Below are 27,492 nucleotides of genomic sequence, written 5' to 3' on the forward strand. Positions count from 1 at the left end.
GAAAATGCACTAAATTCACACAAAACACTGCTGCTAGAGTCTGTCAGCTTCTTCCAGGCAGACACACAACTATTTAAAGGGCAACTCTGCAATCCTGACATACTGAATTGGTCCAATTTCACAGTGATAAGCAGGAAGGCTATACCAGATAGAAGATATTGGGGATACCCAGCAAGCTGTACTTGTATGGCACTGTGACTAAAGCAAACACTCTCACTTGCTGAATGCTGATAAATATGGTTATATATAGTCAGTATCATGCGTGTGTATACACATGTGTGTGTATGCAAAAAAAGAAACAAAACAACACATGCATGCATGTTTGTGTTTTAAATAAAAGGCATTCCTCCATTTCATCAGTCCCACTGCTGCTGGCTCTTGCTGTGGAGACAACCTCCCTCCTATGAGACATGCTCCATCCCTATCTTCCTTACAGCTCGTTGTCCAGAGGCCACATTTGTCCAGACTGTTCTTTGCTTTGTGTGTATGTGTGTCCCATACAAAGAAGGTAACCCTTACCCCTGCAGCAGTGGGCACGGGGCTGTATGAGATGCTGGATTAAAAGGAGTCAGGCACAGGCAAGCTGCCGACTTCCTTCGCCAAGTGAACAAGTACTTTGAAAGAACTCTGTGAGCAAGGCTTCTCTTTGTTCCCCTTGGTCTCCCATTGCTGCTGCCTCACATGATTATTCTTTGGCCAGGACACAGAGTGCTTAAGAGAGACAGTATTTGTCTTTCAGAAGGAAATATAACATCAGTGTTAGTCGGGGGTTGCATATAAAGCATCATTAGCGGAAGCTTTTGACTTCTGCCGGAAATAATATATATAGATAGATAGATAGATAGATAGAGATACATCTGTCACAGACAGCAAGCAGGAATGTCATTGCCTTACTGCTCCAAAGCCCTGGGAGATCCCTATTGTAGCCAAAGAGATACATTTTCATTCCCTTAAAGTGATGGCTGAAGCACTGTGTAACCTTCCTTGCTGTACCAGCAGCCCAGTTCCCTGCCACGTGGAGAAGAGCAGAGCACAGGGACAGATTTTTCAGCTGTTGAAAATAGCCAGAGCTTCCTTCTAGCCAACACACTTGTGCTTGCTTGATGTTCCTCCATCAGAAGCCAAATCCCTTCCTTCTTGGGCTAGCAAAGCAGAAAGAACTGCAAAGACAGTGATGCCTTCATGCCAGCCCAAACACAAACCCAAAATGATAGTTTCCTCCTTGGAGGAGCAGTACCCTGCTTTGCAACCAGGAGGAAGCATAATCCATTTCATAATTCATTTAACTTCATGACCCTTAGGAGAACTATATCTCCACCTTTGCTTTTCCTTTTCTTTTCAGTACAGATATGCAACACCAGCATATTAGCATAGAAGAAAAGCCAGTGTTAATTTGAGGGATAGAGGGACTTACTGTGACTGTAAGAACTGATTGGTTAAGGTCAGATTTCATATTTCTGATACACCAAAGCAAATCAGGGTTAATGCAAACAAGGGAAAAGCTCACATCTGGAGACAATGGGAATTTAGGCTTTGCCTCAACATTTTTCCAAGTAACTTCCTTCATGTACCAAAGTATCCAGGAGTAGGAGGCAGAAAGAAGACGTATACACCACTGCCCACTTCTGAATGGCCTCAAGCAGTGCTTGGAAGCACAAATGGTATTCAGAAAACAGGGTTTCAGGGCCACCAAGGATACTGAGCAGTTTCCCTACTCTTCCCTCCCTGAAACCCTTGGCAAATCCTTCCCCAGCAGCAGCTGAAGTTGTTTGCCCCAGGGGATGCACCATGTTCCCTTGCCACAGCACAGGCATGGGTCCGCTCCATGCCCACTCTGGGGGAGAAGCAGGACCCTCTTCCTCCTCCAGCTGTGGGGGAGCAGCTCCTCTTGGCACTTTGCAAAGGCTCATAATTATTTTGGGGACCCTGATTATCCTCCTCTGTCATGACTTATCAAGTTACACCCAGACAATTTGAGGATGAACCCCAAACACTCTTAGAAATTACACAACAAAGATGTTCACAAGTAGAAGCATGCTCCCCACATGGTGATGTCCTCAGAATCATTTGGGTGCAGATGTTTGAAGCATGCTCCACTTTCTGTGAACAATTTGGGCAAAGGAAGCTGGGCTATGCAGAAAAGCTGCCATAACTGCTTCATACAGCGATTTCAAAAAGAAATAGCTAATTAAAGCAAGTGCTGTTCTACCAGACATGGCATTCATTGTGCTGAATTTCCATCACCTGTTGTACTTCCTGGTTTAAAACTCGGGGGATCAGCTTATAGAATCATAGAATGATTTGGGTTGGAAAGGACCTTAAGATCATCCAGTTCCAACCCCCTGCCACAGGCAGAGACACCTCACACCAGACCCTGTCACTCAAGGTCCACATCAGATGCTTTTTACACGATTGATTTTTAAGGTACATTGAAAACAGAGTTGTTTTCTACCTCTTGAACTATGCAATCCTTCACCTACAAAGCTTTCTGTATCTTAGGCTGTGGGCCTGCTGTGCCATTTCAATGACTTGTATATTGTTTTCACCCTGAAGCCTCTTGCCATAGTCTTGTCTCAATCTCCTTAACACAAGGTGAGGATACACCCCAGCAATAGGTGGTTAAACAGAGAACTTTAGTAAACAGGGACAAATGTTGAAAATAAATAAATAAATAGATGCACCAGGGCAGGAAGGAGGTAAAGTGAAGTGCAACTCCGTATCATCTGTGCCACTTGCCTTACGCTTTTTGTGTCCTGAGCCATGCAGACAAGCTGTGATGATAGCATTATCTGCTGACTGCACTGCTGACCCAGGCAGCCTCTCCCCTTCCAGCTCACCCAGCATAATGATGCAGCACACCATAGACAAGGATAAAGTGGAGATCTTTCAACCCCCAATAGTAAGAAACCACTGCCAGCTTCATCTCCTTTTTTTATCTGCCTTGCAGAATAGCACAGAGGCCTTATCAATACTTGCAGATTAAAAAGCTACTGGGGATGAGCCATGATTACATATTAGCAAGTTGTTCAGGCATTTCATGGCCTATAGCAATTTCTCCTCTCTCCAGGCCTTCCCAGGCACAGTCAAGGACCTAATCTCAGTTGGCTCTCTGCACGGGGCCACCCTCTTTGAAGTGGACAGTATTTTATTAGCATAGATGCAAGCTCTTCTGTGCTGACTAGTCTCTTGTGCCTAGGAATATTCCAAGGTATAATTAATTTACTAATATAGAGGTAGTCAATAATGCTTCACAGTTATTAAAATGCATGCTATCTCTATTGACCAAGTTACGTGCTTCTTTCATGAGTGTCACTTTAGCAAAGCCAAGTTCAGTCATCAACCTGCAGGGCTGCTCTAAGTGACTTCTCTGGTGATTTGACAGTAAGCATTACACTTATGCCCTTCCCTCTAGAATTATATGGCAAACGTAACTCTCTGCATGTAAAATACAGCTAGGATTCAACCTTTGCATCAGAGGGCAAGCTTATGTACCTGAAAAGACAGAGGCTTACTCATCCCCATTGAATTACTCATTAGCTTCTCCTACTCTCAGGTTTACTGAACCTTCACCTTGGCCTAACTGGAAGATTTGCTAACTTCATCCCAACTATACTCTAAATCTGGCAGGGGGGTTAACTGACCCTTCATCACCAGTTGTGAAAATTGTTATTTCCCCACCTCTTACTACAGCTTTGATCCGAATAGGTCATCCACCATATCAGAAAGTACTTGCCCTCAGCAGATGGATATTGCACATGCATCTGTGAGGAATCCATAGCAGCCTCCTAAAATACTCTTACAGAAGGGTGTGGGTTGCAAACCACACATTTGAAAGCCCAACAAACTGTAATTGCAAATACATATTGTAATGTGAATGTGTAGAATCCCAGACTGGCTTGGGTTGGAACGGACCTTAAATATCATCTAGTTCCAACCCTCTGCCACAGGCAGGGACACCTTTCGCTAAACCAGGTTGCTCCAATCCACCTTCAACTTGGCCTTATGTATTTTGAATACATAAACATTGGACATATAAGAATCCACATGGGTTTTTTTTAGAAGCTGTTTCTGAAAATGCAACCTATGACATCCAGCCCAAAATCATCTTAGTTCTGTGGCTTCTTGGAGCGTAGGTAAGTGTCAGAGCAGTAGCAGCCCTCTAACGTGGAAAGTACCTACTGCTTCAGAAGGACCCAGGTATAAAATAAGGGCCTCTGTGTAGAGAAGAAGTTCTTGAATTTCAAATGCCTTGTGCAGTGCCGTGCCTATGCAGTGAGGAAGCTGTTCATTAAATGTCAGGATTAAAACTGCATGCTCCAAATCAATCAGCCCTTCTTCTTGTCCTAAAATGATGGGTTTCAACATTTAACAATCAGAACATGATTTCTCTCTCTGAAAAGCAACCTCAGGATTGCGTGGGTAGTATTTCTGCAATCATTTTCATGTACAACCAGTAAGAGTTAGGTTAAATCCTTAACATTTCTGTTCTTAAATAATTTTTGTTTCCCTTGAGGATGCATATTGTTTTATTTGTCAGGAATTGCTTATAGATGCTTCAGTTCTGTCTCCCAACCCACCAGCTTCAAGCTGAGCCAAGCACATGACCACAGGCAACATATTGGCCAAAACTGAACTGAATTTCTTTTGGAGCATTTACTGGACCATTTCTTATGGACCATTACTTAGAAAGCCATGGCAGTGTGCTGAAGTTGACTGCTGCTCTAAAACCAGCACCTAAACTTGTAGTGCTAAGCATCATCTCGTTTCTAACATGCATGCTCATGTCATGAAACCCAGAAGTGAGAGTCACAGAGCTCTCCTGTCAGTTGCAACCAGCATCCTTGCCTGGTATCCTGGAGTTATAGACTCTTAAGTTTACTCCCAGGTTAGGGAGCACTAGGCTGCTTGTGAGGGAAGAGCTTTTGAGTGTCTGCCCTCTTTTGTTCCAAACACATTACAAATGTTGCAGCATTAGCAAACCTACAGGTTAAGAACAAACTTTGCTCATACAAAGGTCTTCAGATTATCCAAACTGACACAAGCTCCTTATTGCTGACACACATCAAGCTCAGGACAACAGGTTTATTAAAAAATACACTTTATTGACAAGACATTTAAATTTCATTTTGAAAAAAAATATAACTGTACATAAGACCTTAAGTAATCTTTCACTAATAGTTAATAAAACCACAGTGAGATTTAAAATTCAGTGATTCAGCAATCATGGAAGTTAAATTTGGCACATTATTTAAATCACATAATGAACAGAAAAACTGGAGGAAACTTTTAAGCAACACAACTCCACAAATGTAACAAACTTACACAGTGACATCCTCATATCAAGGTATCACTATTCAAATAAAGTATTTAACATAGAAAGTGCTTTCACTTAGAGCAGTGTAAGTGGTAGAACTTACAGAAATCTTCATAGGTTTTGAATGATGTTTTCAAAAACATCCCTTTTACCTGCTTTCCATTTAGTGACCCACACTTTCCCCTAAGGTGTTAATGAATGACTACCAAACCCTATTGATTTCATTGTACTTTCTCAGGTTTAGAAGCCAACCTTCTTTTAAAAGTTGGCTCATGTGGACTGTTTATAAAGAATACATATATATAAATATATATATATTTACATCTCAGGATAACTACTTAGACAACACTTCTACACAGACCACAGAACATAGAACAGTCCTTGGAGTAGCTCACATCAAGACATCCATAGACTTTGGGTGGTGATCTTCATCTCAGGGAAAACTTGGATGCTGGCATATTCCCCTCAAAGTTCAGAATAAAAGGAAGAATTCAGAACAGTAAGTGTTATAATCAGGTAGGGAAAGGGGAAAGACTAGGAAGAACTAAACAAGGTCAAAAAGTGGTTTGCAATGATAAAGTGTATCACACAGCAAAACCAGAAAGTGGGTGAATTTGAATAAAATGGAGTGCAAAAATTAAACCAGTGCACAAAAGAGGTATTTCTAAACTGTACTATGGGTACATCACCCTGCTCAGAAGGCCACCAAAACCATCCTGCTTTTCTTGAAGAGACAAAGAATAGGAAAAACATTAAAAGGAAAAAAACACAGCTGTAAAATAACACAAAGAACACAAGTTTTCAACTGAAAACCTGTAAAATAAAGGCAATGCTCCTGAAAATTGCTCTTCCGTGTAAAGAAAAATAACTGATACTAAGTCAAGGCTTGCATTTTGAGACTGACCGTAGGAAACATGAACACTCAAATTGGCACATACGGTACAGATGAAAAGGTAACAAAAAATTGATTCATTTTACTGGCCTTCATCAATTGTAGGTCTTTACATAAAGTGCTTTTGCATTCAATATCATGTTAATTCTTTCCAGGTTTCACTTCTGCTCCAAAACTACCTGGTAAGGCTCGCAAATGTTTCACTGTCATACAAGTAGGTGATGTTTATGCCTGGCTATGGATCAGAGGGACAGACAAGCTGGATAACCAGTTGAAAGTCACCTGTATTTTAAACAAACAGATTTCTTTTGCTATAAATAGTGACAGGCCACAGAACCTGAATGCCATAATGATGCAATTCTAAGGGAGAGGACAGAGTAGTACAATCAACCTGCAATCATCAGAAATTTTACATTACTGAATTGGGAGAGGTAGAAATTAAGCTAAAGAGGCCAGACAAGAGATTTCATGACAGTGCAGTATACTACAAAACTGAATCTAGAACAAGACCTACAGTAAAGGCATATACTTGAAATATATTATGTTTTGAAATGAGGTAAGCCTACTTCAAGTGAATTAGAAGAAACATGCCAAGAACTGAAGGGAAATAAGCCAGTACAAAATACACACTGGTTGGAATGAAGTCTTCTACAGATGTAGAGAGGGGCTACCCAGTACCGTCAAGGTGTGGCACGCTTCAAACAATGGAGAAAGATATTTTATTGTGGGACTAAAAGAAAGGATACCAGAAAACTTAGCTGAATACGCTTAAAGTCCCTACACAGAGAAAACATGGCTCATCTCTTCAATAACATAGCTCTGTTGGTCTTGCTTGCTTAAGCAATAATGGAAACATTAAACCTGCTCATTTTCCAGACCTGAAGATTTCTATAATCCCTGGTATTTTCCTATTTATTCACAGGCAACAATTACAGTACATTCATCCAGACAAGAAAAAATGTCTAAGAATGTTCTTTCATTGTATTTTTGGGTTACAACACTTTTAAAAGCTTACAAAAATAGATAAACACAGTTTTAATAAACACTGGCAGGACAAAGAAAGAGATGGTCCATTTTGTCAAATGCCCCAATATCATATACTTGTTTTCCCTAATCCCAGAATAAACAACACTGCCATTCCATCTTCAACCATTTAATAATATATACATATAAAAATTACCTGATTAAAGACACAAATGCATAATTATGAAAGGGTGCTTGTTTTCAGAGGGTATCTGGGAAGCAAGCTCTCCCCATGACTTTGTTGGTATTTTGGGAGCCTTTTATAACCCCTGTAAATATATTTGTTTAAATGTTGAGGTTTAGTTGTAAATAACATCATCATAGATGAAAATAAGGACATTAAGGACAAAACTGTCTTACTTTATGCCACACACTTTTAGAAGATACAGCAATTCTTTAAATGTTTCCTGATTTACATTAATTTGTGCAATAACTGCCAAGCAAGATCCTGCTGCTTTCACCTCTCCTGCTAACAGAATCAGACTAGAGGATCAAGTTTTTAATTATATTAACACATAATTTGGTTTATTATAAAAACTTACAATGGAAAGCTATAAAATATATTAATTCATCCAAGAATCTGTTCAACTACAAATCTCAAAATGTGCTATTTAGACTGGAATCACTGGTTCAGTAAATACCATCTTGTAAGCAGCAAAATATCCTGCTGTGTGCTGTAATAGTCATTGACTTAATGTAATCATCCTTATTAATAAGAAATTAGCTGCTTTCAAGACAGCCTTACAAGGTGATGCTGGTGTTTTCCCAGCCCAGGCAGGAAATCAATTTGCCCTTTCTGTTAAGGTGTCACTGAAGTAAAGATCCTTTTAATTTATAAAGGTGTTCTCCTGAATAAATGAATAAAATAGCCTGCCCAGGCCACACATACCATTGAAAGGCTGCTTTCGACAGCAAAATGTATTTGAAAGCTTCTGGATATGATGTGCATAGTTACCTCTGATAATACTGCATATAAAATTTTAAAGGGACTTTCTTAATTAATGCAATATTAAATTATATCTTACTAGTAAAACTGTAGAATTTTAACTGTTCACAATAAACACATTAGCTTATTTATTCAGCATGAGTAATGACAGACACTCATTGTTAAAGGTGCTGCAACCATCCTGTAAAATGGTGAATTAAGACTGTGGATCTGATACCTTCTGTTGTCAAGAGGAAAAAAGAAACACCGAGTTGCAGTCACGGCAGTGAACAAGATAAAAGTTAACTGGATGACTGCCTGTGTTTCTATTTGCTAGAATTGATACTAAAAGTATTTCTTTGCTTTCATGACAAGAAGTCTATTCTTAAGCACTCTTATCTGTGATTAGGCTAGGACTTCAGTAGTAGAGAAGCAAGACCAGCTTCTGTTCTTAAATACATTCCTTAAATACAGGAATCAGTCATGAAAACAATGCAAGTCAAAACTCCCAAGTATTTCCCATATTCCTTAGACTCTATAATTTCATTCACAAACTCCACTGGCCAGAAGCACAAGCATTATGTTAAACATGAACTGTCTATGCAAAAATGGGGTTTCAGGAGCAGTAAAGAATTTCTACTGAAGTTCTTTATAAATATACAGTACTTCAGCCCAGTAGAATTATTAACTGGCCACAGGGCTTTCAACAAATGGCTCACTTCAGCAGAAAAGGCCAGATTTTCATTCCCAGTGCCACTGGCCATTAACTGCGAGCATCAGTGCAGACAGCAAAACACCCCATTCAGTCTAACAACAGAGACTCACACATGGTTTGGGAAGGAACTGTGTTAGGCTGCATCAGAACACACTTCATGGAAATATGAATCCTTATTTAGGTGTATTTTGGTTTACAGCTAAAGCAGAGAAAACTTTTGCCACATCAGCTTCAGCTACAACCCCCTTCCCAGCCAGGACACCTTTGTTCTGTGAGAACATGGTGCAGAGTAGAGGGGAATTGCCTAAAGCCGTGTACTGCTCAACATGGATTTGCCATCAAAATTTTTCACATTTTTAATGCTATCCTCTGCCAGTGGATACTCAATAGGGATTTCAACATCGTTTTTCCTGGAACCATTGTCTTTATGCACTGCAGAAAGGCAACTATCATTTTTCTCAGTACAGCCATTAGTTTTAGCCAGATGAGGTTCCCGCTGACTGCAGCACAGCTGAGAGTCACAAGCTTTTGAGATGCAGGGCGAGCTGCACAGTATCTGGGCATTCTTGTGGTCAGTGTACTCGGGCTGGATGGTCACAGAATGGATCCCTGCATCATGGAAAATCTTCCGTATTTTATAAGCAGCATCTTGGTAATCAGTAGGGGTTTGGCACTTGATGTGAAGAGTAGCAATATTCTTCCCACCTGCAAGCTCCCAGACATGCACCTCATGAAGGCTGCTCACCCCTGGTACACGAGCTAGTTCATCAGCTAGAAAATGTAAGAGAGAGATATTACAGGCTTTGCTGTACTGGGTAATTACTCGATTTCTCATTAAGAGACCTATTGGAAAGCAGACAAAAGCACACTTACTGTTATTCTGTGCACTTACACTTATTTTATGCTTAGTAAAATATAGCTACTCCCAGCTGCCTTCAGTTCACCCTCCAGATGGCCACACAAGCAAGTCACCCTTCCTTCTGGGTTCACTCATCCCTCAGACTCCTTTATGGCAATTTACACTGAAGCAATGGTAGAGCACCACTTCTTTGACCAGGATCCCACATCTTCTGGTTTCCTTAGCCCTGAGCATGGTGGAATTACAGCAATAACCAGTGCTACCCCACAAATTAACTAGTGAGAAATATGCCAGAGAGCTACAGAATTAACCAGCCTTAATGGAAATTTCCAAGCTATTTTGGAAGCCTCTCAGAAGAAGGGTTGGGAGATACTGCAATTCAATGTTATTTCTTTCACAAACACCCCACACAAAGCATTAACAGCTCAAGACCTGGTACTTTTGATGTACTGTTAGAGTACCACATTCTCAAAATGCATGCTTTAACTAATCCAGAGAGATTTGAGTCATGTTGCTAGGACACAGACATGTGACTTATTTCTCACTGTTCTTGAGAATTTAGAGCTGTTATGAGTAAATAATCCAAACATGTAATTCCAGAAATAACCTATGCATTGAAATATATCATTAGAATTAATAGCAACAAATTTGACTTACTCAGTAGTTGCATATTAACACCTTTGGGAACCATCTGCAACAAAATAGTTGAGGTCTCCTTGATAAGTGGGAATGCAGAAGACAAGATGATGAGCACCATAATTATTGTGAGGCTTGGATCAATGTAGCACTGCCAGTTACACGGAGCATCCCCCAGAGGAAGTACATGGAAGATTGTAGCAGCAACTACCACAACCACAGATCCAAGCGCATCTCCCATAACATGCAAAAGAACACCTGAAACAAATGGTACAACTTCCATTAGTGGGGGTGAGGGAGTTTTTTTCGGGGGGGGGGGTGTGAAGTACAGGAATGCTGCTTTTTTCAAGTCTGTTTCACTTGACATGTAAGAAAAGCAATTTTCCAGGCATTAATATCTTAACTGATACTTTCAGTGACAGCTTTCAGGACAAAACAGCAAGGGAAATACTGACTGAACCCCAGCTGCTTAAGTGGGATGCATTATTAAACATGTAGGGTATGCTAGCACTGCGGTCCAACTGCAGTGCCATGGCAACGTAGAAAGTGTTGGCTTAAACGCCTGCAGATTATTAAAAGATCCTGGCACATTAAATCTCATTCCTCTATTAAAAATTGATGACTAAATATATCCATTCTATCCTGGAAGCTAAGAGAGCCATAGACCACTCCCAGTAATAGTTATTCTCCTCCATCAGCTTCTATGACACTACTAAGACTTCAAAAGTTACCTGTGTGAAAACAGCTCACTCCTATGTCTTCAAATGCCCTCAAATGCTGATTTTGAGATCAAGCTTGATTACTAGGCATACTAAACCCTGTCCCACCAACACTATTAGCCCTCAAAGCCCCCCAAGAAATCGGAATAAGGTTTGACAGTCAGTCACATGGACAACATATTTTAATATGTGCCTGGACTATTCTAAATTGAGAGGAATGCTGGGTACTACTCTTTACATCTATAAATATGTTTTTGCACTAAAGGTAAAGACACAGAACAGGCTCCTGTAATAACACATTTTTAGCTGCCCTTTCAATTACAAAGACTGAAGTAGTCTTCCTGCTATAAAGTCACAATAACCCAAGAACTTTTTTCTTTTTACTGCTCTACATTCTTTTCTCTCAAATGCTTTCTAGTTCTGTCAGTCTTTACTATTTAGACTCAGGTTCATTCAACCCATGCCTAATTCATAATAACTCTCAGCATATTAAGTTCATTTCTTTGCCAATACTTCTTACTGTAAGCCTGTGAGAGAATGCAATGGACTATCTCCTGTCAACATCCTTATGCCAAGCACTTTCAAGAGCTTCAGTCTATTGGAATCACTTCCTCTGGGCTGGAGAATCTGCAAAAGGCTCCCTCCCAAACTCATTAACAACACAGTGGTTTTGGCTGTTTGGTGGTGCTAGTCACTGAATTAAACCAAGCTTTGCCTGTGCTGTCACTTCTTGCCAGCTCTGTGCATGAACACTCATCTTCTGTGTGATAAATAAAGGCAATAACCCTGGAGCTCCTCTGAATCACTTAGGTCAGATAAGAAAAGTACAAGCTTCCAGTGAGTCCAGCTCTTTCTGCTGGAGTCAGGCATGTTCTGCCCTTTCTGGCAGACTCCCACAAAGCTTTACTCCTCCTAACAGTGTTGCAGTGTTCCCTTTTTATTTACAAATAATCCTGATTCAGCACAGGCTATCAGCTATTGCACGAACAAAAGGGACAGGCAGGATGCAATTGCCAAGGAAACGAACTGGAGAGCACAGCTTAAAGAGAACAGGAAAACGCTTCAGGAAGTCTTCTTTTGAATGAAGAATAAAGTAAAATGTGTCAGAATTTTGACAAATTATGAATTGAGAACACAGAATTTGGAGAATTATTATTTTACATTACTCACATAGTTAATATGTACATCTTAGTTCCATATCATATAATGAGGGCCTAGACAGAAATTATTTCCCTACTGATCCCCTAAAGCTCTGGTTATTGGATAGAACTGAAAATCATGCCTTATTTAATAAAGCCAGTCTGGTAGGATGATAGTAACGCATAGTTTCCAACAGCTTGTGTTAGAAAGTCAGAACTATATGCATATGCTCAGGAAATAAAAGAAATAATTTTATACTACAGTAATTAGTACTGTTGGGCAGAATGTATGGATCCCTGTTCCTACCACTTTTAAAATCCATTTTCTCCAGCCATGTTTTTCAGGGAGGCTCAGATTCTGTAATACGCAGGAATTTTGCCAAGTGATCATGGCTATGCAATGAATCTCAAAGGCAAAAAAAAAACCTAGATTTTGAATTTCTGTAGCAAGGAACATTTGTAAGGACAATACAAAGACTTTGCAAAGATGACACACTGAAGTAGCACTTGGAGAGAAAAATCTCTTTCCAAAAACCAAAGATGACAGGTATCTTAAAATAACTGACACAAAACTCTTTATCCTTCAGACATCTTTCAAAGTTTCCAGCATCTGTATGCCAAGCACTGTCATTCAGGCAAGTAAGACCTTCTCTAAAATACACCCACTGGTTTCTTATTCTTTCCTTCTCCATACCTGAAAGTGACAGTTTGGTTTACCTGCTCCAATACTCTTACCGCTATAATGCCATAATATCCAGTGACACCAGTCTCTAGACATTCAGGAAAGTGCTGTGGCTGTAGCACATGGTTTGATTTCCAAAGGGTCTTCCTTGAAAGACAGGTGGACAGACACACAGAAAATCCTATTCTATTCCATTCTATTCTATTCTATGAAAGCCCAACCAAACAACAAGTGCCTGGCTGCCATATTGATGTCTTAAGCTGAATTCACATGATGCCAACTTACAGGATTTTGAAGGAATATCAGATGCTGATAAGCAACCTCAGCAGCCTGAAACTATCCATTCTGCTTAAGCATTCCAACAGCCCTTTCCTTGGAGACAAACTCCATGTGTAACACAGTCAAAGATATCTGCTTTTGACTGAGCTTAGAGTAGGTATTTAAATGTGTATACATTTTAAGTGCCTATACAGGGAGGGAGAGAGACAGTTAATTTCTCCCTAGAAGCAGCTACACCAGTTCGCTCCAGATACCCAGAGACTTGTCAAATTACAAAGTAAGAAGGGTCAATCCTATCACAGGCTCTTCAGGGACAAGTTCACAGTTCAAGGACCCACAAAAATACTGTGCTGGAGCACCACTTCCAGCACCTTTTTCCCTGTGCTGACAACAAAACCTTGGTATTTAAAGTTCCGTTTCCTGCCCTAAAGCATTTGAAAGCTGAAAACTGCTCAACTGCTACAGTAGTGACAGCCAGCAAAGCACCTCACAGCTACCTAGCTCACCTTCCTATAAAGCCAATAATGACTTGAGTTTAGGGCAATAGGCTTTGCCTCCTTTCCAAGACATTCAGCTGCACTCTTCCAAATAATGAAAATCAAGACGTGAGCACACTCACAACCAAATCAGCACCACACTATTTTGTTACCATCTATGCTACTTCAGACAACCAAAACCCTTCTGCTAAAGATAACTAGGTCTACATACACAGAAGAGCCCTGGCTTTTGCTCTATTTATTATTGATCTATTTGGTAAAAGTAAACAGAAACCTGAAATGGAAATCAGAAAGTGTTTTAAAGTTAATGATAATAGTAGCAGTATACTCCTGTGCTGTACCTCTGATGTTCAAGGCTTCAGACTTCTTTTCTTTTTTCTTCTCAGACCCCTCCTCAGGGCTTTTTTGGTCATTGGGTGAATCACCTGCATTCAAAGAAGAAACGCTGTGTTGTGTATAAGTTCTACAAACAGAAAAAACATCAACCTTCTCAAAACCAACTTATTTCAAAAATGACCAGAAGAGAAATAAAAACACAGACAACAAAACAAGCCAACCATTCTCCACGCAGCAATCTGAGCAACACCACCTCCTTCCCCCCAGCAGCCCGGTGTAAAGTACAAGGTGAAAGAGGCAGCAGGGGTGTGAGTGACAGATAGCGCGTCTGAGTGTCTTTGTGACCCTCCCCAAGGCCTATGGGTGGGCCTGGAAGGGATAGGGATGAATCAAACAGGTCCCAAGGGAAAACAGGCAGGAGAAAGGGCACGGGAGGGATGTGAAGGGGTGGGAAGTAGGGCACAAGGGGAAGCCTGGACGGCGAGGCTGCAGCCGAAAGGCACCTGCTTCAACGGCCTCCCCGGCTGAGGCACTGCTGGGCACGGCCGGAGCGGGCATCGGGGCTGGCGGGCGGCGGTTACAGCAGGAGCCCCAGTCCTGGAAGACGAGGAGCCCCACCAGGTTGACGGCGAGGCCGAGGGTGCCGACGATGAGCACCAGCTGCGCGTCGTCGATGGGCTCCGGCCGGGCCAGCCGCAGGATGGCCTCGACGGAAATGGTGAAGCAGAGAGCGGTGAGGAACACGGCATTGCTGAGGGCTCCCACCGCCTCAGCGCGGCTGTAGCCGTAAGTGGCGCGGGGGCCGCGGCGGCTGCGGCGGGCGATGCGCCCCGTGGAGAGCCCGACGCAGAGGGAGATGAGGTCCGAGAGCATGTTGAAGGAGTCGGACACCAGCGCGATGGAGTTGCCCAGGTAGCCCGACACCAGCTCGGCCACGAAGAAGCCGGTGGTAAGCACCAGCATGAAGATGAGGCGGCACGTCTTCCCCGAGTACCGCCCCATGGCCAGGCCTATAGCCGGGCCACCCCCCCTCCGTCAGCACCCCTCTTCGCGCTAACTCCGGGACATGCCCCACCGCCGAACACAGCAACCGCCACCCTCCCGCAACAAGTGCGGCCGCGCCAGCCCTTAACGCCGCCGTCCGCAGAGATACGCCCCGCCCTCCGCCCAGCCCCGAGGGGACGGGCATGGGCGCCCGCCCATCCCCTCCCCTCTACAGCCGCAGGTACCGAGCGCTGTGCGGTACCGGGGATCGCGGCGGCACGAAATACATCGGGTCCGAGATAAACCCGCAATAGAGAGGCCGTGGGGAGGTGCCGGAGGATGAAGAGCTCTCTCGGGAAGGCCAGAAACATCCCGATCAAAGGGAAAGGCTAAACAGGATGCCGGGTCCCACTGATGTGTCCAAAGGTGAAGGTTAAGGGTGCTGAGGTAATAGCACAGGGTGCTCAGAGAAGCTGTGGCTGCCACATGCCTGGCAGTGTTCAAGGCCAGGTTGGAGACAGAGGCTTGGAGCAACCTGCTCTAGTGGAAGGTGTCCCTGCCCATGCCAGGGGTTGGAACTGGAAGAGCTTTAAGATCCTTTCCAACCCAAACCAGACTGTGATTCTATGACAGATCAAACAATTAAACTCCTTTAGCACTTTATTGGTTGCTTAAGTGTCAAATCAAAGCACAGAGTGCCATCTACAGAACAAGGTGATTTCCTGCCACTAGCCTCTAAAAAAGTATATCATAATAGTATTTTAGTGGGCATGAATCTATCATCATCCTACAAGAAAAACAATTTCACACTTTATTTAACCTACAGCATAGTCTATAAGAAGCATAACAAGTGAATAAACCTCTGCCATCTATTTGTAGATTATTAGTTTTGTTATGACAGTTCTTGGGAAAGTGACACCCCTGTAAGTGGAAGGATAGATCCAACTGCTGATACAGCACTGTGAGATGAAGGGAGCAACTGGATAATCAGAGGAGGTGCTGCATAGCTGTGGGTTCTTAATAACAGAACTGAGCCCCAAAATAATAAGCTTAAATGAAAGACATGAGACCTAGAGGAAATAATGTCCTTAAAGTTGTATCCTGCAAGACTATCCTGTCGTATTTCAGTTATGCAAGAGGCTGGAGCTACTGCTTCAACAACTACAATTTACACTGAAGTGCCACATCAACCATTTCACCATACTTGACAAAGCATAGATCACTATCAGACAATAAACCAGCACGGCCAGGGAACGCTATCATGTTCCTCCCACCGAAGGTGGTGTTCTTTACAACCAGAGATTCATTAAAGGCTTTGGGAGTTCCTGCTTCATTCTGATTCTGAAGCAATTGCATTGTTACTGCTGTTAATGGAGTTTGAGCCCTTGCCTGAATACATCTTTTAAATAAGGCCTCTCAATGCCACCTAAATTCTGTGTACACAACCAGACACAGGATATATCTTAACCTCTGGAGTGGACTTCAGCGGCGACTCAAGGGATAACCTCCTGTGTATCTGCAAGGCTTAACACACACAACAGGTACAATTAACTGGAGATTCTTGCACATCCCTTACACACTCAAGGCCCAAGCAATGGCATTACCCTGCAATGTTCAACGTAACAAATGCGTAAAAATTAATGTATTGAAAAGAACTTTACCATAAAGACAAACACAACAGTGGGAGCACATAGCATAGCTTACATCAACACACGTTTCAGCTCTATAATTACATCTGCTGACATAAGATGAGAGATTTTAAACAGTGATGCCAAATAAAAAGCAGTGTGAGACAGGCAGAACAAAAAGAAGATATATATGTTATAGGAAGTTAAATAGTCTGTTAGACACAAACTTTAAACCAACAGACTCTATCTGCTTTTCTGTAATTAATGACAGAAAATTCTACCTCTGGCACTTCACTTACAATCAAAGATACAAATTCACTGAAGTTCATTGCACCTGCATAGAGCTGAAAAGCATTTCCAGCAGTTCGTATTTTAGGAAGATGTATAACGCAGTAGCTGGAACATCATTAATCCTGTTGTGCAAAACATACATTAAATCTCTTTGAATAAAACAACCCAACATCTCATTGTCCTGAACTCACTTCAAAAAACTAAAAATATCACAGTTATTTGCAGAAATAGTGCTAAAAATACTATTTTCAGCAAATAAAGCTGTGACTAAGTCCCCTGACATGGAACACAACCACAGATGACACTGAAGAAGCCAGAAGCAGCACGTGTTCATCAGAGCCTCAGCTCTGAAGCTGTGTATGCTGATCCACTGATTCTTCCTTCTTCCACCTGTCAAGCTCACGCATCTCAATCTGCTACTCATGGTAGAACGTCAGTCTGAAAGCCACACACCAAGATAGGAATAGAGCAATGTCTGTGCTGTGTTATACCAGGATCTATCTCTGAACTGCATCCAGTTCCCATCTACATCTTTTGGAGATGAAGGAACCGAACCTGCACAGTCTTCAAAACACAGGGCAGCCACAGACTCATACAGAGTCAGAGGTCCTAACTGCCTCCTTTACTCCTCCCTCAGTACTACCCCACATTTGATTCACTTCTGTCTTCTGATCACTTAGTAAACAATCTTATGGGACTGATCAGTCTCTCCTGCTTTCTGTTTCCCACTTTCTGACCAGTCATTTATCCACAAAAAGCCCTTTCCCTTCATGACATGGCTGCTTAGAAAGCCTCTTGGAAATCCAAACTTGTGCTTATCACACAATGCATACAAGCCTCCCTGGCCTTCTTCATCCAGGTACCACAATCACTTCAAGACAACTCCTAAAACTACAATCTGAACAAAGCTACACTAACGTTCTTAGTGGAGACCTTGTATCTTTCAATGGCAAGAATAATTAATTTAGCTTGATCCTCGGGATAAAGTATGTGTTAACCTCTTTTGAACCTTGATCTTCTTCCACATAGTCCAGAAGAAAATCTGGATCCTGCATGTAAGCAGCACCAACACCTTTACCCTTACTTGCAGCATCAGAACATTTCAAATCCTTTTACAAAGGAACTGTTTCTGACTGTCTTGCAGCATGCATGGTCTCCTTATGTGTTTTACACTGACTGCAGACATTCAGCAATAGTATGTTACAGTTCCACTTGCTCATCCCATACTGAGATTGTCTGAGCAAGCTATGTACCATTAAACCCATCAGTCCAAATATCCCAGTCTCTGCTTCTACCCATGCTGAGTTGAATAAGTCTTTTTTAGGAGGTTCAGAAAAGGTTGTCCAACACTTCATTTTTCTGAATCTTTTGCCAACTTTAGCTGCAGCTACAATACTGCTCTAAAAGCTGTTCTTGCAGTTTCCTCATCCTAATCAGGAGTGGGAATTGGTAAAATTCCTATTAACTGGTAAAATTACTACAAACAAGACAGCTTTCCTTCTGAACCCCAGAGGTGCAAAGCACTCCTGTAAGGTTCAAGATTACTGTGTGCCAAGTATTTAAAGTTCTCAGCACACCAATTTTAAACCCTTAGCCATTGGCAGTCAGACCTCTAGCCAATAGGCTATCCCCACCTGTGGCCATAGAGGGATGTTTAGATAACAGCAAGAGCAGAGTAAGTATATATGACACTTTCCCATAATACTCTTCTACCTTTCAAGTATTTCCAGCTCAAGAGAGTTTCTGAACTATATATCTGTATTAACTAGCCATCAATGGGTTTCTGGTCCATGTACTAGTGCAGCCTTTTACTCACTGATGCAGACTTCAGCATTGCTTGGCAACAAGCTCCACACATCTTCTCATGGTGTGAAGAATCACCTCTTTCTCATTGCTTTGAACTTGGATCCCACTAGTTTCATTTAATATATCCTGGTTCTTTTATCAGAGGACAAAACAAACAGTCAATGACTACTGACCATCCCTATGCAGACTTCTGTCACACCCTCCTTAAGCTATCAATTTTCAAGGTGACAGGTTAAAATCTAGTTAGTTGTTCCTGGAAGAGGAGCCATTATGAGCCTTTTAAATTAGGCTATCTCTATTATTATGAAATATGACAGCACTAACAGCAGTAACAACAGTAATTTTCTTCCATTGCCAAATGAAGAGTGAAAATAAGATCACTCATGGCCTTGCGGTGCTATAGAATTTGGATACTAAACCAGATCATTAAAATGAAGAACTAATTGTGAACACTGTAAGAGAGATCACTCTTCACCCTGCTTATCAAAGTCCTGGCAGAGATTACTTTTTAACCCATCATAAAAATGATTTACAAATATAATATTTCATGAATTATCTGGAAGAAATCAGAATTGAAGAAACAAACACCCACATGTACAGGATAAAGGGGTCATGCCTTTTTAAGACTGTGGGGATAAAAGTACTACATTTGCACTAAAAAGCTGAGGCACATCACATTTAAAGGCAGCATCCCTACCTGTAAGAGCCTGAAATGCAGCAGGTAGATGAGAGCGGACCTTTAAGGAAGATCCCTGAAGGATCTCAACAAGCTTGTGAAGCTTGATGTTTTATATTAGGAATGCTGGGCCAAATTCATAGCAAATCTAAAACTGAAACCTTGTGGTTGGCTTCTGCCCCAGATAAATTTGACCATGAAATGAATCACAAAACAAATACTGACCATCGGACCTTGCTGTGGAAGATGGTTAACATGAGAGTATTCCATTTGCAGGTGGTTTGTTCATCTTTGATCATTTTACTTGTATCTCACTCTCATTCTGCTCAGAGCCATACCTGTAAGAGGAGTATGGGATTTCTTGGCATTCGCTGAAGAGCTGGGAAATCAGTTCATGAAGTTTGCTCCAATCTAGGGAGCAGAAGCCTTAGTTTGCCCTCCAGCAAGAGCTCAGCAGTCTGGGCAGGATACAGAGGTGAATGTCCCTGGCTTTTTTAACCACAGCTGTGACTCTTCATGACAGTCCCGGGGAGAGAACATAGTCTGTCCGGACACAGAGAATGGATTTCTCATGCCCTTCCAAAGAGAGCTTGAATACACTGGTAGGTCAATCTGAAATTTTCAGCCTCTGGGATTATTTAATTCCTAGCCTGGAATGTCTTGTTTTTTATTAGGTATTTTTTCAATTTTAAGAAGCTTGTTCAGTTTGTTAGTTATAAACCACCATTCCCTGCTCTTAGTATCTAGCATAAAGAAACCTTTCACATACATAGATGTTTTTTACATACATAGATGTATCCAGTCAGTATCTGCAGTGCTTCCCTTAATATTTCAACTACTTGGTAATTCAATTTTAAGAAGTGTAGCTCTGCTAAGTTTCCCATATAAATGCATGTGTGTGTATATATTTATACCCCATATAAACTTTTCCTACCAGAAAAAGGACTTGCAAAGAACATGAAGAGGAGAAAGCCACTCACTGGTTTCACCATTGTAATTTACATTGAGTCCTACTGCAAAATCCTTCTTTTTCTGTTCCAGCAGTGTTTCTAGACAGAAGCTGATAACAAACCTGTGCCTGTAGCAAACTCTCTGCAGAAGAGCCTTCCAAATAAAAAAAATTGCAGTTAACATATATAACATGCCAGCCTTTAAAAGCACATTGTATTGAATCTGTCCATGACTTTGAACTCATTTATCTCACAGTCCTTTTATTTCCTTCCAGCTCACCATAGATACTGTGAGGTAACTCAGGCAGTCTATCCATGTCTTCCCTGTGAAAGAGGTTCAAAGTTGAGAGCAAATACAGTTACCCAAAGTTCAGTGGCACTGGTACAGTTGGAATCTAGGTTCAGAAGTTTTAATCTTACTTTTATGCTGTTGCTAAACCATCCAGGGGTGCTTTGCTTGCTTTACTTACAGTTTTTATTCTACAGTTTTCATTCTACACTTTCAATTTTTGACAAACAGTAGCCCCAAAGCTTTCGCTTTTGCTTGTTTTGGAGCAAAGTTTTCTTGAAACAATTGGGGAAAGTAAAACATATCTCTCTTAGATTATCTTCTGAAGTTTATTTTAAGCATTTAAAACAGACCTGAAGAAATTTTAGTGAAGCTTGTTGCGAAATAAACTTTCACAGTCTCTTCCCATCTGTGTTGTCTTTAAGAAAGACTCTGGACTATAGCTTCAGCTAATATAAGTTAACACAGGTTACCTTTGGGGGAGCTGTTCAGAAATGCTTTGGAAGTACTTCGTGAGGATTATTTGGCACACTATTAAGCTAAAGAAGACTTTCAGAAAATATACATGTGCATTCTTAGGTATCTGATAAACACTTAAAATTACTTTGAGTTTCTCTTGGCCCCTTTTTTCCATTTGAGAGGACTCAGTTCAGTAACACTGCAGAAATCAAAGCCAGAAAATCTAAATATTTAGTTAGAGTAGGATTTGGTTACCTGCATGCCAACACCTATGGGATTTATGAAAATCTAAATATGCTCCTTCATTTATGCATACCATGTTGGCAAGCATTTATTAGTCGGATGCCACAGTGCACTACATAGACCGCAAAAGTCCATGAGGATGAGGATGTATTGCATGAATGAAGCAGCTGCCTGTTGGTAAACTCCAGCACTGTGCAGTCTGTACTGAATGCTGCCATTCATGGAACATGGAGTGTTTAGTGCAGGGTTGGTGGTTTTGGGGGAAAGCATCATCAACCTGGTGAAGACAAACTTGAGAGACCTACAGTAAAAGCTTTCAGGCTTTTCAGGTGTGAGAAGCATGGTACGCCAGAGGTTTGTTGTTACAGGTGTTACACCCAGAGTTCCTTCCGATTCCTTAAAAAGGTCTCCCAGCCAAGATGGGTGCAGTCTGGCACCCTTTCAGCAGTACATTTGAGAGAGAAACCTGTTCAGATCAGGGAACTTACTTTTCCTCTTCTTAAGTGCAGGTGATTTAAGCAAACATGAAATTTTTCACACTGACAACCCTAAGCACTGAAATTCTCTTCTCCAGATCTCTAATCCCCACAGAACTTTTCTTTCCTGCAGTATAGACTGTTGGGTCTGCTGAATTGGAGAGCACCACTGCAAATACAATTGCTCCACACAATACCTGCACATCTCTGCTCATCCGGTCTCCACTGGGAAGGACAATGGCATTAAGACATGGATCAAGCAGCCACTTATCCATTCATTTTGGCCCATAAATGTCCTCACTTCCCCAGGGACCAAACACGTTTGCAACAAGATGTGAAAATTTAGTTCAGAATATGATAGCAACAAACCCTCCCTAAGTCACCCAGCCAGTTAAAACTGGTGCCCCCTCTTCACTCACCCCCAAATCTCTTCTACTCATAAAAGCCTGGAAGAAAAAGACACACCTCATAGCAAGCCTCAGACTAAACAAACTCGCTCTGCATAAGAGAAAGAAGGGATGTTTTCCATTTCTGTGACTGCTAGCTTTCATGCCAGCTCTTATCTGAGAGGCCGGCTCCTGGTGCACACTGAGATAGGAGAATCAAGACCCAACAGAAAAAGTTCACACACATGCCTGCTAAATTGCACCTACCGCAATATAAAAGCAATATAAAACCCTTTGGCTGCTAACACAGAATGTGTTTTATTTAATGAGTTGTGAACTGTGTGAAGACCAGGAGGTCTCTCATGAGATTAAAGCTGTTTCCCACAGTCCCAGCTATTTTATGTGGCTCAGTATCAAACTGGTTGGGCTGGGTGACATCTTAACTTCCTGCCTCCCTCCCACCTCCCTGTACAGATCACATGACGACAGCACAAATGTTACTCCATGTTAAATCTTTATTCATTTTCCCAAGACAAACAACAGACAATTGCTGTGATCAGACTAACGTGGTGCTTTCCAAACCGTGGTTCCCTCGCAGTTTATAACTCTGGATAAATGAGTAGAAGAGACAACTACACAGACAAGGACAGTATGATCTCTGTGTGCAGGAAAACATGCTTCTGTATTTTCATGACTGACTGTAAAGGGCACGGCCAGTACTAAAGTTGTCTGGTATTTATTACAAGAGCCTGATTAGTATTTTTTCTTCTCAGCTGATTGCTTTGCCATATTCTTCAATTTTGCGCCAAAACTTCCTGTGTAATTCAAGACCTTAAAATTGACAGAAAACTCTGGCTAAAGCTGCTCTGTCATTTCCAACACCAACAGCAGGAAAAGTGTTTTGTGAATGTTAACTTCTGGCAAAAGATTTCTTAGGAAAGCTTTAATATTTCTATGTTTTAACAAGTACTTCCTGGATTTTAAGTCAAAGTAATACCTAGTGTGTGCTGCCCTCCATGGTGCTGTGGATGGCCCAGCTGGCTCAAGAACCTCTACACAGCAGCTCCTTTAGAGAGTGTAGAAATACTTTATACCTGTAATAGCTGCTCTTGGCCAGCATCAAAAGAAAGAACAGGGTAAAGTCCTTCCCGTACTCCTGCCAACCTCTCCTCTTAATCCTAACGTAGCGTGGGGAACCGCACTGTCTGAATCAAGAGCAAAAGGGTAGCAAGAACCAGAAAAAAGAGAAGGGCAAGGGACAGATGTGTAAGGGGTAAGAGGCAAAACAAACCCAGACAATGGGTGGAGGAAAACTGGGCTTTTCAGGGATGGCAACTTGGAAAAAGACATATTTGCTCATCAAGAATTATTTGTACTAAGGTAAGAACCTACAGCATGAATATTGCAATGAGCTAAAGGAGGAATACAGAAGAAGGAAAAAGGATATTGAGCTGGGTTGGAACCTGTAAACACCACTCTCTGTGTCCACTGGATCTCAGATCTGGCCAGGAATACTCACTGTAGGCATGGCTCACTCTGCCCCTGCTGTCAGCAGCATTCAGGAAACACACCAGCTAACTTTTCCATCCCTGACAGTAGACTGTGCCACGGAGGAATGAGATGAACTGTTGGTTGTTGTGATTAATCATAGCACTAATACATGGAGGAATCTGCTTCAGTGGATTTAGATGTTCCCACTGCCCTGAGCACTGACAACACAGCACTTGACAATCAAAATGCTGTCTTTAGTTTTTGCTTCATATTTTGCAAAGTGATGCAATCACATACAAGAGAGCAGAGGACTGTTTAAATACATTCCCTACTTAGGGAACAGAGATTTAAAGGCAGCTTTCCCCCTTCCTGGAAAGCATAGGAGGCGGAGGACTAGCGTACAAACCTTTACCCTCCAGCTAACCATCACTGATGTCAGGAGATTGCTCAAGCATTGCCTGTGGACAGCAGGATTGCACCAGAACACAGAGACCATGTCCATCCACCTGAATTTCTGCTAGTGGCAATGATGCACTAGAAAACTTGCCTTGACTTCCATCTCCAGGAAGGAGTATCTTTTCCTTGTACACAGGATGACAAGAAAGAGAGATGGAATCCCTCTTCTTTTCATGTCTTTTAATCTGCACGTGAATTACATATATAAAGTATGAAGTATAGCTTTCAGAGTACAGCTTTTTAGGGAATAAGATTTCTTTTAAAAGAAATGCAACAAAAGTCCCACTAAGGTTGAATATAGAGACAAATAGAAGAAATAAATATGAAATAATGAAATTTTACCTAAGAGGAGATTATAAAATCAAGCCCATGAAAAAGAAGCATTCCTCTATAGTATAAAATGGCACTGTCTTGCCTGCAGGCATTACCACAAGCAGAGAAGATTCACAGTACCAGAAAAAGAGGCAAAACCACCAACAAATCTACACACTGTGTCTATGGGATGGTACAAACTTAATCCTTGGTTTACATGACTGAAATCCACTTGTAAGCAGAGTTGCCCAGTATTTGGACATGAGTCTATCGGGGGAGAGGGGTGTCTGTGCTGTCCCAGAGAGTTGTTAGAAGCAGGAATCTGGCAATTCAGTAAGAACAATGTTTACCTACACAGTTACCATTATTTTCAGTTAATCCTCTAATTGTCTACGGTTCCCTTTGCATTTGGTTGTAATTGCTGATGTGTTCTTCCTCCCTGACTTCACTCAGAAACACAACTGGAAGCTGTCTTCCATGAAGGCATCATAAACAGAAACCTAAACCTCTGCACACTCAACAGCACCTCCTGCAAAAGATTTACATAGCAGAGTACCCCTGTGTCCCCTGCACTCCCTTGAGCACAGCTTAAGAAGTATCACCAAAGAATACTCCAGCTCTGTATTCACAGGTTTCTCAGACAGCATCAAAATAGTGTCAAAACAGTTTTTATCCCCAAACCAAGAAAGGCTGAGACTCCCCTTTTGCCCTTTTTTATTCTTTTGTCTCATGCAAACTGTGAACAGTTCTTAGAAGATAACCATGCCCTAGACAAAAATTACAGCAGAACTACTCAAATATTGAGTGTGAAGATTGTGGACGATTAGTATTTCAGGATAAGGTATTTCCTAACAAGTATCTCCTTGGGTGGTAGTACACTTTGTCCCTGTTTGGCCAGTCAGCGGATGAGGGACAAAATTTCTCTTGCTGATTGCTTTACACTTTAGGAAGTCAACACATACACTACTTATACACTACTTAAACACATGTGGTGATAACTGGAAACACACATGGGTTCAGGCATTAAATCCATTGCCCTTGCTAACAAAGGAATGAAGAAAACTACAACATTTTACTCGCCCATCTCAGAGAAGCAGTAAAGAGTCTCTATTAAGCCATTAAGCACAAGCATAGAGGGCTGGGAACGTTGAGCAACCACACTAGGTTATTTACCTGCTTCGGTGTCTCCTTGGGGTGAACGACAATAACAGCAGTCCATGAAGACAACATAGTTGATCACATTGCAGAACAGCCCTATAATCCCAACAAGGAGGACGAACAGTGCTTTCTCAGTCTTCTGAGGACTGATAAACCTCTTGATTCCCTCAACGAAGATGCTAAACATCAGAGCACTGGCAAAAACTGAGTTGCCAAAAGCTCCCAGTACATCCGCCCGGCTGAAGCCATAAGTATTAGCTTTGTGCCATCGGATGCGACTGACCCTAACACCGAACAAACCGATGATCATGGAGATCAAGTGAGAGAGAACAGCAAAGGCATCTGAAGCTAAGGAAAGAGAGTTGCCAGCATAGGCTACTGAGATCTCAACAATAAAAAGCACAATGCTCATCACACACATGAGGATGAGCCTGCTGCTCCTGCCCGAGTAGCGGCCCATTTCTGCTGCTCTTTTCCCCTTGGCTCTGAGGTTCTGCACAAGGAGCACCTCACTGCCTGCGTTTCTGCCCTTCACCTGTCAGTGCTGCTCACATGCAGGAACCACTTTTATAGGAAGCTGTAAAGCAATAAATCAGTTTAAAGGGCAGTTTAGCAAGACCTGTCATGTTAAGGCAGCCTGAACACTTGAGTACTGTAAGGGTTCCACCCTCAGGAGGCTTTTTTCTTTTTCCTACCAACCAAAAATAAACCAAAGGAGACTACTCAGTGGCACTGTCCTGTAACACTGAGTAAGGCCTAGACAGGAGAGCTTAAGAAGGTGGCTCAGAATTTTAAGCAGTTAGAGAAGGAGTTTCTTTTGCTACAACTCTCTTCTTATGCCTGTTTCAACTATTTCTATTGCCTGCAAATTTAGTACTGAGTCTGAGAAAATACTACTACAAGCCTATGAAAGACAATATTTGAAATCCAAGTTGGGTGGACATTACTTTTAAGAACACAGTAAATATGGACTGTCTGTGAAGGCTGTGGAACATGTTCTCCATAGAGCAAGTTTCAAAGCCAACTGTATTGATCTTCCATTTTGGCAACCTAGAGTTCTCACCTGCTTGTACTTTTGGCATGTTTCTCCTGGAAATGGATCAAAATTGGAGGCCATTTTCTAGATACAGTCAGTAGTCACAGAGATGAGCCTCAACAATAAACCCAAGGCACATTGTTTATTCCCTATTTAGAGAACTCTGCCTATCCGAGAATCCCAAAGTAATCCTCATAGGCTTGCAAGAAAATCAGATTTGGAGAAAGCACAACCAGAAGTTAAGGGGGAAATAAGAGATGCAGAAGCCCTAGCTTGGACTCAGTGCCTTTTCTGGAACAGTAAGGGCATGAAGCTGTAAACTGGTTTTTGTCACTCACTGTAGTACCTGTTGAACTCCTAAGTGTACACATAATTTTATGCACACTCAGAAACCGTGGTGAAGGAAATCTAGCTGCTAATAGCACACCAGGCTATGTGGATGATGACAAGGTTACGTTCCTTGAAAAGTTTATGATCTAGCAGTCTGTTTGAAATCCCGATCCATGTACGTATATATACAGTTACAAGATAAAACGGAAGGAAATTACATGCAGTCCAGCCTGAGAGAGATAACGTGATAACACTGATAACCTGAGCTGACTGACTGTCCTTGCTGGCCTCAGCCTTCCCAAGGTGAATTAACTTTGGGTTAAAAACTCAAACACCCACCCCTAGTTTTCATCTAGTTTTTTTGCTCACAGGGTTTCAACAGCCAAAATGTTTACGTTTAAAGTCCAGTTTGCTAGAAGCCTTGTCTGCCAATACATGTAATCTTTAACATTTAGTCATTTGTCTACCTACACATTGCACTCTTGAGAGTGCCATCCCTCCCCCC

The 27,492-nt window shown here is 41.7% G+C and overlaps 1 protein-coding gene across 1 annotated transcript; it reads right to left on the reverse strand.

Moving 5' to 3' along the window:
* Nucleotides 1-9,173: 9,173 nt before the first annotated feature.
* On the reverse strand, nucleotides 9,174-15,018 carry SLC30A10 (solute carrier family 30 member 10). The gene is made up of 4 exons (XM_031051572.2): nucleotides 14,520-15,018; nucleotides 14,022-14,105; nucleotides 10,386-10,622; nucleotides 9,174-9,640 (listed from the first exon to the last, which is right to left on the reverse strand). The coding sequence occupies exons 1-4, from the start codon at nucleotides 15,016-15,018 to the stop codon at nucleotides 9,174-9,176; spliced, it is 1,287 nt and encodes a 428-aa protein (XP_030907432.2).
* Nucleotides 15,019-27,492: the final 12,474 nt, after the last annotated feature.

Source organism: Melopsittacus undulatus, chromosome 3 (genome assembly GCF_012275295.1).
Source record: "Melopsittacus undulatus isolate bMelUnd1 chromosome 3, bMelUnd1.mat.Z, whole genome shotgun sequence".
Lineage (NCBI taxonomy): Eukaryota > Metazoa > Chordata > Aves > Psittaciformes > Psittaculidae > Melopsittacus > Melopsittacus undulatus.

Coding starts and splice junctions, on each gene's coding strand:
- SLC30A10 (XM_031051572.2), bottom strand. CDS start 15,018: ATGGGGCGGTACTCGGGGAAGACGTGCCGCCTCATCTTCATGCTGGTG. Junction 14,106..14,519: donor CGGGGAGGCCGTTGAAGCAG/GTGCCTTTCGGC, acceptor CTTTGAATGCAG/GTGATTCACCCAATGACCAA. Junction 9,641..10,385: donor TGTTAATATGCAACTACTGA/GTAAGTCAAATT, acceptor TACATTTTCTAG/CTGATGAACTAGCTCGTGTA.